Below are 16,019 nucleotides of genomic sequence, written 5' to 3' on the forward strand. Positions count from 1 at the left end.
ATTTATAAAGCTCATTGGGAGATAAGAAAAACACATGGATAATTAGATATATGTTTAAAAAATAGCTCAAGATTAAAAACAGAAGAGATATCACATAGTAGCAAAAATCAATCAAATCATAACTGCCTCGAGGGTGAGAGAATTAAAGCTGGAGTATTCAGAGCAGATTTAAGATGAGCTGTCTGAATGGAGAAGGAAGCAGTAAATACTGGTGAAGAATGAACTGAGATTTGAGCTAGTTCCCGGAGGACGGCTGGATGCGGATGGTTGCAAGGAGAGGAAGGCTCTCCAGGAAGGTAGAACCGCCACAAGCAAAAGGAAGGCAGTGAAACACCCTTAAGGTGCTTAGCCTTGGTCTTGACACAGGAAGGGGGAGCAAGGTATCTCTCAGAGTTAAACGCCTTCTCTGTCATCTCTGTCTTCCTCCTCCTCCAGCCCCACCTAAAACTCAGTTTCTTGGCTGTGTCCAAGCAAAGCGTGGATGGCCATCTCCCAGGAATGCTACAGAGGACACTTTATATCAGCAGGAATCTGGACTAAGGACACGTAAGAGAAGGGAGGCATCTTTCCAACCCTTAATTCTTTAAAGAGGCTGGGAATATTAGATGAAGGAATCTGGATTTCAGCCTTCATGGGGGTCACTGAAATGGAAAGGTTTTGGGAAAGCTTTGTTGTCAAGACTATACAGGTTACAAGGCACAGGTTTCCTCTCCCCTCTGGCACACAATGTAATTAAAACACACGTTTCTAGGGGCGCCTGGGTGGCGCAGTCGGTTAAGCGTCCGACTTCAGCCAGGTCACGATCTCGCGGTCCGTGAGTTCGAGCCCCGCGTCGGGCTCTGGGCTGATGGCTCGGAGCCTGGAGCCTGTTTCTGATTCTGTGTCTCCCTCTCTCTCTGCCCCTCCCCCGTTCATGCTCTGTCTCTCTCTGTCCCAAAAATAAATAAACGTTGAAAAAAAAAATTTAAAAAACAAAAAAAAAAACAAACAAAAAAAACCCACGTTTCTATATAAAAGACCCTAGCTTATATGATAGCATGCAATTGTCTCACTTTACCACTCTCTCTACTTAATCAAACGACCTTATTTCTAAGACACAGTTCCAGTTTCAGACATCCACACCCTTTCTTCCATGGGTAAGGAGGCCCCACGTGAGAGACAACAAAATATATGTAGAGCCAGGCCTCTGTGAACACTTTCTGATTAAACTCAAGTATTACTTGAGGTGCCTTAGAGACATGCACAGGAGAACCCTGACAGACACCAGGTCCAGAGAACCTTCTTGTTTTGAGCCATTTCCCCCCTACTTGGTTGGTGCAGTTTCTTCTCAATTGTTGATGGCCTGTCTTAGTCACAAAAAAGAGTTCTCATACGGCACAATCTTAGAAATGTGAAATTACCTAGAAGAAGAAAAAAAGGAGGTGGCCCAAATGACCACTGGATTCATATTTACCTTTTTTGCCAATTTCAAGTCCTCTATCAAGTCTTCTTCTCCTTGGGAAAGCTCAAAGATTGCCTATAAGCAAAGAAAAAACACATCCACTGAACATTCCACTTATGAGACCAAATTCAAACAGCATTGGTTCTGTTGCCCAAAGCCCCAAATCTACCAACTTCTTAAGTATTTTTAAAGGATTCTTTAAAAAGTTAAATTAACCTGTAGCAAATGCATCTAGTAGCTAAAACCTATAAAGGACAATTTTTGCAAAACTTCTGCATAATGTGCTTACCTGTTTGTGGGAGAAAGAGGTTTCACATATGTTTCTAACCCAGGAAGTCATCTTTCATGTTACAGAACTCGGGTGCCGCAGAGCAAGAGGGAATTATTTTAGGTAAAATAATGACAGTTGGATTCTGCATCTCTCGTGTGCGCAGCAGCCATCATAAATGATTTCGGGGTCTGTTCTCAGTGATGGACATGGAAGTATTATGAACTGGGCCATCACAATTTGTCTTTGCTCTACTCAACAGAAGGTGAATCTCAGGAGAAAGCTTTATTCTTATCAGCCACTTGTCTTGAGGCTGGAATTGTAGGAAGAATCCAATATTTTATCACTCTAAATGTCTGGTGGAGTTAATTCATTCTAAATTACTTTTCAGCCCTACACAGTACAATAAATAAAATTCTAGGAGCCAGTTGTGTGTAAGAGTGTGTAAATGGACCATTTCTAATTTGGCTCTGCTAAGCCATCATAATTGAAGAACTATAATGCGTAGAATATTTTTTCACTCATCTGGGAGTCTAAACTGTTGGCAAACATTAATTGTTGAAGGGTGATACGTTTAGTCCTTTAATAGGAGTAACGGTTTGGGGACTACTACATTTCTTTCAGACTAAAGGGAAGAAGTGAGCAGGCTTGGCGAGTGCCCTCCATCTCTGGGGCTGGTGGACTATAAGACAACGAGTTTGTTCTCAGGTAAAGCAGGTGGAGGCAGAATACTGTACTAGAGGCCAGTGCATGGTGGCCCCTCCTGAGGCCCAGTAAAGCCTCCATATCATGCCCTCCTGGCACTCTATCTTGTTAACCTTTTACTTTGAAATAATTATGGACTCACAGGAGAAATTGTAAAAATAGTGTAGAGAGGTCCTGTGCACTTATTACTCTGCTTCCCCCAGTGGTGGCATCTTCCGTAATTACAGAGCATTACCAAGACCAGGAAATGGATTGGCACAATGCAGTTAACTAGACTTTATCTGGACCTTCCTCAGATTTCCTTATACATCTGTTTTACTAGAGCTCACTTCCACAGGCCTGACTGTCTGACTTCCAAATGTGGCCTCCAGGAGAGGAAAACCCCAGAACCCCATACTGAGAAACACCACATTCAGATGTTTGCTGTGGGGCAGCACACTGTCACCATGAAGACCATGGGCTTTGGAGTAGGACAGGACCTGGGTTCAAATCACAGCTCTGTAACGCTGTAGATGGGTGAATTTATATTCACTGTGCCTTAATAATCTGATCTGCAGAATCAGTCCCTCCTTCCTTCCTTCCCTCTATCAGATTGTACAAATTACATATTTATACTATTGACACTTGGGAAAACACAAAAAAGTTACAAAACTTTTGTGTTACAAAACACAAAAGCAGAAAATTTTAATGTACCCGTAATACCATCTTTAACCATCATTAAGATCTTGCCATGTTTCTTCACAGGTTTTTTTCAGTGCATGTATTATTTTTAAATGCATTTTTTTAAGTGTGCTTTCACCTAGCATCTCACTTTATTTATTTTAATGTCTATTTGTTTTTTGAGCGAGAGACCAAACGTGAGCAGGGGAAGGGCAGAGAGAGAGGGAGACACAGAATCCGAAGCAGGCTCCAGGCTCCGAGCTGTCAGCACAGAGCCTGATGTGGGGCTCAAACTCACAAACCACGAGATCATGACCTGAGCTGAAGTCGGATGCTTAACTGACTGAGCCACCCAGGCACCCCTTAAATGCTTTATTATTTCTTTTGACTAGATAATACATTAACATAATTCAAATTTGGGGCGCCTGCGTGGCTCAGTCGGTTAAGTGTCCAACTTCGACTCAGGTCATGATCTCATGGTTGGTGAGTTCGAGCCCCACGTCGGGCTCTGTGCTGACAGCTCAGAGCCTGGAACCTGCTTCGGATTCTGTCTCCCTCTCTCTCTGCCCCTCCCCTGCTTGTACTCTGTCTCTCTCAAAAGTAAATAAACATTAAAAAAAAAACACAACATAGTTCAAATTTTATAGTGTACATATGGGTAGGTGGTGAAAACTTTCCTTCTAACCTCCTTCCAGCCACCCAGCTCCCTCCCAGGAAGCAACAATGTTATTAGTTCCTTGTGTGTCCTTCCAGAAATATTTTATGATTCTACAAGCAAATATATGCACGTACACACATACATTTATTTTTCCTTTCTTTTACATAAATGGTAAAAGAACATAACACACCCTACTTTGTGCCTTGCCTTATCCACTTAGCCATCCATACATGCGCATCAGCACTTGTGTTTCTGCAGCTACGTAGTCTTCCATGTACAGAGACATATTATTTAGCCTGTCCCTGGCAATAGATGTTCAGGCTCCTTCTAGCACTATTATAAACATTACTGTGATGAATATGCTTACATACATATCTTTTCATCTGTGTACAAGTGTGTCTGGCAGATAGATTCCTAGAAAAGAATGGCTGAGTCCAAAACCTAGAAAGTTGTCAAGTATTCCTTTTGTCAATGTCAGGTTTTCCACAGAAATAGATGTTCCAAGGGTTTCACTGGATGACGCACATTTAAAGTGTTTTGGCACAGCCTGGCACCTGACAAGCTTCCTATAAAGGGCAATATTACCACAGTCATTTAGGGCCATTGGTACCAAATATTCACATGTAATGAAATTAACTGCCTTCCATAGAAAAGTTTTCCACAAAACAGAATCAAAGTTTTATCAATCAAATATCTTAAAATATTCTAGAAGTTGCTATCAAAATATACCTAAAGTGATTAACTTTGTGAGCTCCAGGATCCTAAATAGACACTTCCTAATTCATTTTCTTTGTAAATTCAGGTTTTTGCATCAGTTTCTTTTTAAAGCAGGAACCACCCACCTACCTGGGTGCTGGTTTCTTAGTTCCTTACAAGGTTTGACACCCCCATTTGTCCTCCTACAAATGCAAGGAAGAATTGATTCGGAGCCTGTGGTGTAGATAGACCCAGTTTGGCTCTCACCTATAGTGCATTTTGTTCCAGACACAGGGCCAGCTCCTGGGTCCCAAGCCTACCTCCTGACGTTTGATTTCCTTGGACGGAAGCATCTGATTGACGCACACATCGAAGGTCTCACTCCACAGCTTGCTATCTCTCCGCTTCGTGCTTGAGGGGGCGGCATTTCTGGACCAGGGTCGGGGGGTGAGGATGTCAGGACGGCTCTCACTGCGGAAGCTAATGGAACGCTAAACAATGAGAAAAACAAACTGTCATGGGGGCAGTGGCAGGACTAGGGTGGATCGTTTGAGCAGCTTCCTGTCACTGACAGAACATAAATCAGATGTTTGCAAGAAAGAAAGGACAATGCCACAAGGCCTTTTGGGAAGTGGGGCATTTTCTTGAGCCTACGTGCTAAGGGAAATTGGGCAAAGGGGCTGCCTTCACACATGTGCTGGGAGTATCCGTTCTGTGAGACCTGGACACAGCAAAGAGACATGCACGGAGGCAGCTCTCAGGGGAGCCACGGGCTCCTCTTTTTTTCCAGGAGACAGCCCCTCTTCAGAAGAACAAGGGTTAACAGTAGTGGATGTCCTTTACATCTGGCCAGTATTCCTATTCTTCTCTTCCATCTAGGAACAGAAGCCTGCTATCCTTGGGTATTGGGTCTGGTGCGCAGTTAGGGTGGGATCCCCCAGACCTGACCAGTCAGGGTACTCCTCCACCCCGGTTCAGGGAGCACCACCTGATTCCCTGAAATCTGCTAAGTGGTACATGGGAGAAAGAGTGGAAGGGCCTTTATTCCTTTGGTATTGTGAACTTAAGAGATAACATAAGCAGGAATTTCTTGCCACAACTCTCTCTATTCATGTGGTTAAGCCTGTTTGCTGTTGTGAAGAATAAAGGGACACACAGAATGAAGGAAGGAGAGAGAGAGAGAGAGAGAGAGAGAGAGAGAGAGAGAGGGAGAGACTGATGGAGGGAGGGCACAAGCTTTACCCACACTGTTTAAACCTCTGGATCCCACTGTGCATGAAGCCATTAAGGGTCACTTTTATTTATTTATTTATTTATTTATTTATTTATTTATTTATTTATTTATTATTTTTTTTAAGGGTCACTTTTAGATTAAGGGGCTAATACATTCCCCCTTCTGTTTACATTAATCTCAGTTGGGATTCTGTCAACTTGAAAAGTACCAACAAATATACATACTAAATACTATCTTGACAGCAAATGATGCCTGCCCTGACATACTTTATTTTCCAAAGAGGTTCTAGTAGACTTCAGGGTGTTCTAACTACCCAAAGTTCACCCTTGTGGCTGAAACATGCTGTCAGAGTGCCTTCTCATGACAAATACAAATGATTAAGAAGAAAGCTAAGTGCACCATCTTCAGCCTTCATCATAGAAGATTTCAACACACTTAAACTTTGCCAAAGCAATGAGGTGTTTCTGCACTCAAAACCACGTTCTCAATTAGCAAGGCAAGGCTGTGGCCACATGTCTATGGCCTTCAGTGAGAAGTTCCTCAGTTTGGCATAGAAAGCCTCTTGTAATCTAACCACATTCTATATATCTAGATTCACCTCCTGCCACTCACCCGTGAGTCCTCTATTCTCCAGCCCTACTGGGCAATCTGCCATTTCCTAAATGAATCATGTTCTGCCATCCCTCTGTGCATCCTTCAAACAGTCTTCTTTTCTGAGAATGTTTTTCTTCCATTTACTAGCTGGCTAACTCCTAAGTGTCCTCAGGATATAACTCAAACTCTTCCCTTAAGAAAGCCTTTACCAATGTTGTCCCACTCTTTCCCAGGGCAATCTGGGCATATCTCTGACGCAGCAATGATCACATTTTGTTATACTTCCCGGTAACCTGCTCTGACCTAAAAACTTCCTGAGGGCAAGAACTGATTTTGATTGTGGCATATATGCTGTCATCACTAAGATATTCTAGCTTCCAAATATTTTGAGATTCAACAATAAAATTTAAGAAAGTAAATTTTATGAGAGCTATTCAACGTAAGGGTATTGTTAAATAAGTTATAATTCATCTGCTTGACAGTATATTATCTAGCCAATTAGACAGTTCTGAGATAATTTTAACAGCTAAAAATCCCTTCTATGTAAGTTAAAATCAGAACTAAAACCTGTACATGACTACTGTTTGTAATTATGAAAAAAAGCACAAGAGCTAAGATATAAAAGGAACACCACAAAATTCTTTTTTTTTTTTTTTTGCCTGATGACATTATAGGTGATTTTTATTCTAGTTTATAAATTTTTTTTGTAATTCAAGAAAAAAATGAATAAATGAAAAATGTAAAAAGAAACTTCTAAGGGGCTTCAAGGTATTACCACAACCTTTTAGAAGCAGGAAGCTAGCTGTTTGCAAGTAGCAACATGAGTTCCTCAGGCTGGCACAGGCATCCATCAGCCCCTGGGCTCATTAGTGAGCTCATGATCACTGGACCAGCCCTATGCTGGTCAAGAAAGGACTTGCACCAAATACGCAGTTCACTAAAGGTATCTTGCAAATCCTTGTGATCTCTTGAAAACAGGCCCTTATAAACAGTGACCAGACTAATGCTTGCAGATCCTCACTACTCAGAATCAATTAGCCACAGGCAGGGAAAGGTCAAAACAAGCAAAGTGAGTCATCAGGTTACTCACTGATCTCAGTTTTCGCTTCTGATTATAGCTGGGGTAGGAATTAAAGAGCAGAAAGAGAGGAAAACACAAAAATAAGATTCAAAATGAAAGACATTTTCCACTTTCACTTGAATCAACCGCCCACTTTGTAACAGTTTCAACCCCTGACCCAACTTCAAATTCCCCCTCCCCACTGCCAGTTTGCAAGGAACTTACACTAACTTTAAATTTTCATACATTACAGAAGTATATAAATTAAGTACAAATCCCCTCATTTTCCCAAGTCTACTTTCCGGAAGTAACTGCTACTAAGTTTGTTCTAGATCTTTCCAAACCTCTTAAATGTATTTGCCAACAATCACAAAAAACCAGAATGTTTTCTCTTTTTACTCAACAATATGTCTCTCCATGTTGGTATATAAGACTCATTATTCAAAAAAAATAATAATTTAGGGGGGTGAAAATCACATAACACAAATTAGCCATTTTTGTGAACAATTTAGTGGTCTTTAGTACATTCACAATGCTGTACAAACACCACCTCCATGTAGTTCCAAAACATTTCCATCATTCCAAAATCACTCTTTTTAATGGGTGCAGAGTTAGTATCCCATGGTCCAGATGGACCACATGGATTTAATCAACTGCCAACTGATGGACATTAAAATCGTTTCCAGTGTCTGGCTATTACAAAAAGTGCTTCAGTGAACATCAGTGCTGCTATTTTTGTAAAGCAAATTCCTGAAGTAGAATTCCTTGGTTTAAGAAATATCAACATTTTAACATTTGATATGCACAGTCAAATTGGCCTCTAAACAGCCTGTTTCAATTTTATTGTCCCCAGAAAGGTATATGAATTACCTTTTTCCATACTCTTATCAAGAGGATATTATTATCAATCTAATAGAGAAAACAACCACAGTTGATGCTTACACAACATGGGTTTGAACTTTGAGGGTCCACTTACACGATTTTTTTTGATAAATACAGTCCAGTACTGTAAATGTATTTTTTCTCTCTTATTATTTTAATAACATTTTCTTTCCTAGCTTGCTTTATTGTGAGAATACAGTATAGAATACATATAACATACAAAATATGTGCTAATTGGCTTTTAGGTCATTGGTAAGGCTTCCAGTCAACAGTGGGCTATAAAGTAGTTAAGTTTTAGGGGATCAAAAGTTATATATGGATTTTCAACTCTCTGTGGAATGTGGGAGATATTGGTGTCCCTAACCCCTGCATTGTTCAAGGGTCAACTGTATACCTTAACTTCAGTTTCATGTTTTGAATGTAAGACTGAGCACATTTTCACGTATTTCTTGAAAAATTTCCCAGAGAGTTGGAGATTTTCTTCCTTTGCAGTTTGGGGGGAAAAGAGAGAGGTGAGCTGTATTACTTGAGCTCTATTGTTAAGAATTCTTTGTTTTGTGTTTCCTCAGTGATTGCTGGGCTTAGGAACAAAGGGGGAAGAGACTGGGTAAAATTCACATATATCACTCTTTCTGTGCCTGCCCATGTTTAACAATTCTGATGAATTCTCTCCCATCCTCATAGCCACCCACAAGGTAGAGGTTTATTCCCATTTTACTGATGAGGAAACTGAGGCTCAAAGGGGCTAAGGTACTTGTTCAGGCAGGATTCAAAACCAGATCTACCTCAGTACACAACCTGAGCTCTTTCTACCTTGAGGGCTGTGTACCTGCTACTTACATGCAAATCATGCATTGTGGGGAGGTTTCAATGATATGGGCCCTGGCTTTCTAAGATTTTAAATCTAGTTAAAGAGAGGGAATGCATTTACTCACTTTTAGGAATAATTACTGAGTGACTCTTTGACCAATCAAACTTCAGATACACACCTTTAGTCAGGCTGGATTAAAAGAAACATTTTGATATTTTTAACTCCATTTCGGGGGAGGATGTTGAAAAGAAGAATCCCAAAGAAGCAATAAAGAGTGCTGCTGGTCAGGTGTGTGGTCAGCAGCTGGCCAGCCCACAGCCAACTAGGCCCAAGCCATGGGTGGGTGGTCAAGACCACGCACCATGACCTGCACCTCTATCAGTCCTCAGAACAACTGGGCACAATTAGAGGAGAGGATTGGAGCTGGAGGAGGAACATGTGACTACACAGGAGAAAAGTCCCAAAGAAGAGGATGCCTCTTGAAAGAGGAAAACAGCCATGTCCCTTCCAATGCCTTTCCCCCTCCTCCTGCTTTACTTTTCTCTATTTTCACCATGTGCTGTGCCCTGGTTTGTTTCAGACATGTCTGTTTCCTCCCATTTTAGGTAATCTCCTTGAAGGCAAGGATATCTATCTATTCTGTTCATTGATGGACTTTTCAGCAACTGGCACACACATGGTAGGATCTCAACAATTTTGCTTACTGAACAAATGGCATGTTTGTATGTGCTGGGCACAGTGAGGGCAGCTTTAGAGCCTTGTATAGCCAACAAGTAAGGATTGCTACTCCTGTTTTACAGATGAAGAAACCAGAGGCTCAGAAAGGGTAACACTTCCCTGAAGGTCATACAGCTAATGAATGATGCTCTAGAATTTATACCCACATCAGTGGTGAACTCAGAATGACTATACAGGTCTGGTCTATTTGAGTCCCCTTGTCCCTGCCCATGCCCCTGCCACCAATTTTAACCAATATCCTATCCTCTTCCCCTAAGGTAAGTTTCAGAGTGTGGTGGGGTGCATGTGCCCAAATAAATGACTTTCAGGCTACTGACAGGGATTGTAAACCTCACCACCAGTTACATTTTGGACCAGAAAATTCTTTGTTGTGAGGGGTTGTCTTGTATCTTGCAGGATGTTTAGCAATATCCTATCTGTAACCCTTAGATGCCAGAAGTGCACTCACCCCAATTGTGACAATCAAAACACCTTCACTGCTGAATGTCCCTGGGAGTGAAAAACACCAGTCCATGGTGACTAGGAGACCCAGAATTGGGATGGATAGCATAAAAACAGAAACACATACATAGATTCCTCTGGGAGTGGGAAATGAAAAAAAATGTTCCAGGACAAGTAACAATTTCCACGAGGGAATCCAGCTTAGCAAACCAGTCAAAAACCTAAAGCTCATAATTACTGGCAGCTAAAATAACAATAGCCATTAGAAGCACAGATGATGCAGATTTAGGAAATGGGTGCTCATGTTTATGCCTGAGCTGGGTATGTGGAAAAGATGCTATGGGTGCAATGGGGACTGTCTGTCAGGTGGGAAAAGAGGGACCCTTTACATGTGTCAGAGGAAATGTAAACTCAGCAGGTGAGGCATGATGGAACAGATTTGATTTGTTACTGTCGCCTGTTCAGCAGGGTGCTCCCTCGCCCTTTTCCAAAAACAGAAGGTCTCTATAGCTAAAGATAACATGCTCCAATAAAGAGAGTTCAAGCTAGGGAAATTCTCTGTATTTAGCATTGATATTTTGTAGCAGATGGTTTTTATTACTAAACATTGGAGGTTAGGGTGGGACTGTCAGAGGAAAACAGGTTTGTATGTTGCTACTACAATGTACAGTAGTTATGGATGGGATCCGAAAATGTTCTTGAAGAGCATCCTGGAGGAGTCTCTCATTTAAGGCTTTATTAGAGCAATTAACTTAAATTGAGAAATAAAACTTCTCAGTTCTGGGGCTTCCATTACTTTTGAGCCTCACGCTAGTCTTGGGAGAGGCAACTGGACAGATCCTTGCATTTTTGCCCTTTTTTTTTTTTTTAACGTTTATTTATTTTTGAGACAGAGAGAGACAGAGCATGAACAGGGGAGGGGCAGACAGAGAGGGAGACACAGAATCTGAAACAGGCTCCAGGCTCTGAGCTGTCAGCACAGAGCCCGACGTGGGGCTTGAACTCACGGACCGTGAGATCATGACCTGAGCCGAAGTCCGACACTTAACCGACCAAGCCACCCAGGCGCCCCTTGCCTTTTTTTTTTTTTAAATTTTTTTTTTTTCAACGTTTTATTTATTTTTGGGACAGAGAGAGACAGAGCATGAACGGGGGAGGGGCAGAGAGAGAGGGAGACACAGAATCGGAAACAGGCTCCAGGCTCTGAGCCATCAGCCCAGAGCCCGACGCGGGGCTCGAACTCCCGGACCGCGAGATCGTGACCTGGCTGAAGTCGGACGCCTAACCGACTGCGCCACCCAGGCGCCCCAACCCCTTGCCTTTTTTAATAGATGAGAAATCTGAGTACCAGGGGATTTAGTGACTGGGCCCAAGGTAAGTGTTGGAATAGGAACAGAGTCTAGTCTTTTGACTATAAAACATGGCTTTATGTTAAGAACACAGGCTTTGGAGTAAAATAGACATGGCTTCAAGTCAACTTAAGAGCTGAGGGACCTTGAGAAAGTTAATCTCTCTGGATCACAGTTTCCTTATCTGTAAAAGGGCATAGTAATGAGTACCTCACAAAGTTGCAGTGAGGATTAGGTAAGATGAAATACGTCAAGGGCTTAGCCAAGCACCTGGTAGGTGAGCAGTAGGCAATGGATGTTATCTATCACTGTTATTATACCATTGGCTGCACTGCCACCATTAGTACTGGTTTATGTGTTTTCACTCATTAGCAAACATCAGACACATCTTTGAATTACTTGGACCAAATGGCTCCTTGGGGGACCTCCATTAGGATGACTGATAGGAGGAGAAAAGCAGCACAGTGTTGCCCATAAAAGCAAAATATACGGAATCAGCCTAAAGTGATCAATGGGGAATAATTAAATAAATTACAATGCAACCATAAAATGGAATATTATATATTTGTTAAAAACATTCTTTTAAGAAAAGCTTAGTGATAATGGGAAAGTCTCACATGTAGAGTTAAGTAAGAAAAGGAAGATCTCTATTTAAAAAAACAACATGTTAATAGATGTTGCCCCTAAATGGTGGGCTATGGATCGTTTAAATTTTCATCTCCATACTTCTCTACATTTATTTTTGAGGTTTTCAATAAGAGATATGAACTAAGAAAAAACAAAATCAGTAAACAAATGTGCAAGACCATGAACACGGAGTTTGAAGTGGTGCTATAAACATAAAATCATATTTGGATTTGGTTCAGATTAATGCACGTTAAAAACATGATAAGAAGGCACCCAATCAACTCACAATAAAAAAAATATATTGAACCCCATAGACTCAGTGCAAGAAGTCACTCTGTAGCTGAGAGAGATTCTAAGTAGAATTAATGAAAAGCTGGAGAAAATATTCGGTTCAGGTGTGGGGAAAATATTGTACAATTTTCTCAGTGCAAACTAAAAATTAGGAAGCCTTCCAGAGACTTGGGGGAGCAGCTCAACCTCTTCATTAGACACCATAAAACAGCTTTTGCACAATAATGTTAATGATACAATATTCCACAAGCTGAAATGGAAATGATGACTCTCCCTGCCACATAGACAAACAAACAGTAAGTAGCAACACTGAGGTGTGATGCTCCAGACCAAAAGTCTGGCCATTATTTTTAGATCCTGGCAAACTACAGGCTTTATTATGACCAAGCTGACTTTTTGCCGAAGCTGACTACATGAGAGCCACTGGGAAAACCGTACAGGATCCCGGAGACAGCACTTACACGCCGTGTTACTTAGAACACATTTCTCAACCTTCAGGTTCCTCCCCTATGAGTGGTGGTAAATCCCACCTTGCATCATTATGGAAAAGGTGAAATGAAGCCACGAATGTAAAGTACTTTGCACAGAACCTGTCTCATTGTAAATACTCAACTACTGGAAGTTGTTATTGCTAAATAAAAAATGACAAGCTTTAGATTACAATAGTCAACTAGAATAGTGGTCTAACTATCACTCCAGGAATAGTAAAGACCAACAGGAAGTAAGGAACTCCTGTTGATGTGGAATACGGTCATTTCTTAGCATCCAGACTGCAAGGCAGTATGATTTCTGGTTGCTTCCTCCAACACACACACACACACACACACACACACACACACACACACACCAAGCTTGTTTCCATATCTGCTAAATAACTTAGGACCAAAGACTTTTTGTCAATTAAAGAAAGTGTATGACCTCGGACCAAGAGACTAAGTTTGAGGTCTTTGGAGAGGAAAATCATGGTTTTGAATACATGGAATTAAGCACATGTATTGGGGTACTCTACTTCTTTCTCATAGTTAGATGGCACCACTCTTCTCCCACTCCTTCCTCAAACCTGAAATGCCCTCCTTCCTTTCTCCCTCTCAGCTCTGAGTCATTCCAGGCCCAACACAAATCCTTGCACCCTTTCCAGGCAGACTTCCTTTACCTGCCCCCCTCTCTTCCCAACCTGTCCATTACTAGTTCTCTCTCTAGTATATTTTATCACACAAGGTTTTAAAATCTTACCCATTTTTATCTGATTGCAAAGATAATATACAATTATTTAAAGAATTCATGCATGATAGAGATACATAACGTAACAAATAAAACTCAATAGACCCAGACTGCTTATTCATTCTCTACTGATTTCTAATTCTTATGTAACAGGAGAAAAAGGAGAACATAAAACAGAAAACAAAGGAAATGTCAACATCTCTTATACTTGCGTTCCTGAGAGATAACCACTATAAGAATTTGATGATGTTCCTAGCTTTTTTCTAACCATACATTATCGTGGGTGTGTATTATTAGTTGGGATACAATGGTTTGGAATTTCCTTTTTTATAACTTGCTGATATATCTTAGACAACTGTAACCAGATTTTATCCTTCTCAAGAGCCCTGTCTCCTTTTGCATACTGATGACCTCCCCCAACAAGTCTAGAGCATAATAAACAACACAGTAGAGATAATGAATGATGGAGAACACTAATATATCCCATTTTCTGCTGCATCTGGGTGAAATAAAATACTTTTTAGATCTAAGGGCCGGGGAATGTGGTTACCAAAAACCCTTCCTAAGCCACAACACTCCTCCCTGAGGGGACAGAAGTGGGAGAGGGGCTGATATTCTATTGTGAAATAGCCCAGTTATTATATAACATTACTACATGAGCACCCACTGCCACCTCCTGGAGAGCCCCAAGGAAAAGCAATGGCCAACTATTCTAGTAATAAATGCAGTGATAATAGTAACTGCTAATTTCTGAGCACACCCTAAGTAACGTGTAGTGCTAGGCATACAAAGAAAAGTAAGAGACAAACTTGGTCTGCATGGAAAGCCATGGGACCCCTGGGAAGGGCCATCTTGTGAAGATGTCATAGAAAAATAGAAAAACTGACAAAAGAGAGGGACAAATGTGACTATGAGTCTAGAACCAGGATGCACAGAGGAGTAATTCCACCCAAGACAGGTATACATCAGGAAGAGAGGCCTGACTCCAGTGATATCAGATGCCCTGACTTCACATTTTTTTTTTTTTTTTTTTTACCAGAATTCCACTTTGGGGAATATTATGTAAGGAAAGGAAGAAATAGAGACACATATAAGATTTGCGATCCGGATGTTTAAAGCAGTGCCATCTATGATGGTAGAAAAATGGAAACAACTTAAATGTTCAACAGAAGAGTGAATCAACACCTGGTATATCTTTTTGATGAAATACTGTATGAATTCATTAAGAATTGAGTCTGAAAAATATTTAATGACACGAAAATGTATTTTCATACTGTAAGGTTATTTTATACTGTTAAGACAAAAACATGTTAGAAAATAGTATATACAGTATGATTATTATTTTGTTTTTTTAAAAAAACACGTGCAGGTATATAGTAAAAGACTGTCTGAGTGTGTGCCAAAATGTTAATATAAGTTTTTTTTAGTGATGGGGAGATGGGATTATAAGTGAACTTTACTCCCTTTTCTGTGTTTCTCTGTATTTTTCAATTTAAAAAAGATGTTATATAATCAGAAAAGAAAGCACAATTAGAAGGTACTTTAAAAGAAATACGACAAAAGCCCTCAAAAGACATTCAATACAGGTTATTTGATAATTTAAAAATATTCACAGCCTAAATATCCATTAATAGGAGAACGGCTATGTAAAACAAGACACATCAAGACACTGGAATAATATATACTTGGACCATTAAGATCACATTTTCCAAGCATAACTGTGATATATTACTTCCCTGAAGCCATAACAAAATTCTGATCCAGCTAAATGACAAAGAGGGGGATGCAAATAAAAGAGATGGAAGAAAGAGATTCTGCAGGCAAAATGCAAAAACAACAAAACAAAACAAAACAAAACAAAACAAAACAAAACAAAACAAAACAAAAAAAGAAAAAAAAAAGACATAACTCAAGACCAGAAGTATTAGAAGAAATCAAGATAGTTATTGAACTTTAATGAAAGGTACAATTCCCCCAAGAGGCTGTAACAATGATGAAGAGGAAACCTTTCTACCCCTATCTGTATAGCTTGGAACTATGTTAGGCCAAGACCCATAGAAACCCTAGAGAAACCAACCACGCACAGTCCCCCACAGAAGAGGTCAATCCAAGAGTGAACAGATCACACAAAGATAATGCTGGGTACACTGTGACTAACAACAAATGAGGCTCAGGGTATGTAAGGTATGTGAATATACCTAGAATAACACTGGAAGGAAATTATTAAAATATTAACAGGGGCTGTTTGGAGTGGAATCTTTTCTCTTTCCCCTTTTTTGTATTTTTCCACAATGAGCATATACTCTTATAATGGAAAAGAAATGAAGCTCATGTTCAGAGAGA

The 16,019-nt window shown here is 40.5% G+C and overlaps 1 protein-coding gene across 3 annotated transcripts in view; it reads right to left on the minus strand.

Moving 5' to 3' along the window:
- The window catches only part of ARHGEF3 (Rho guanine nucleotide exchange factor 3), a 269,708-nt gene that overhangs the window by 23,870 nt on the left and 229,819 nt on the right, over positions 1-16,019 (minus strand). For all 3 annotated transcript variants that reach the window (XM_032592322.1, XM_030307059.1, XM_030307060.2), the window contains 2 exons: positions 4,749-4,919; positions 1,454-1,516 (listed from right to left, as the gene is read on the minus strand). In XM_032592322.1, the coding sequence (XP_032448213.1) occupies positions 1,454-1,516; positions 4,749-4,919 (234 nt within the window). The remainder of the gene's footprint in view (positions 1-1,453; positions 1,517-4,748; positions 4,920-16,019) is intronic.

Source organism: Lynx canadensis, chromosome A2 (genome assembly GCF_007474595.2).
Source record: "Lynx canadensis isolate LIC74 chromosome A2, mLynCan4.pri.v2, whole genome shotgun sequence".
In the NCBI taxonomy this organism is placed as follows: Eukaryota; Metazoa; Chordata; class Mammalia; order Carnivora; family Felidae; genus Lynx; species Lynx canadensis.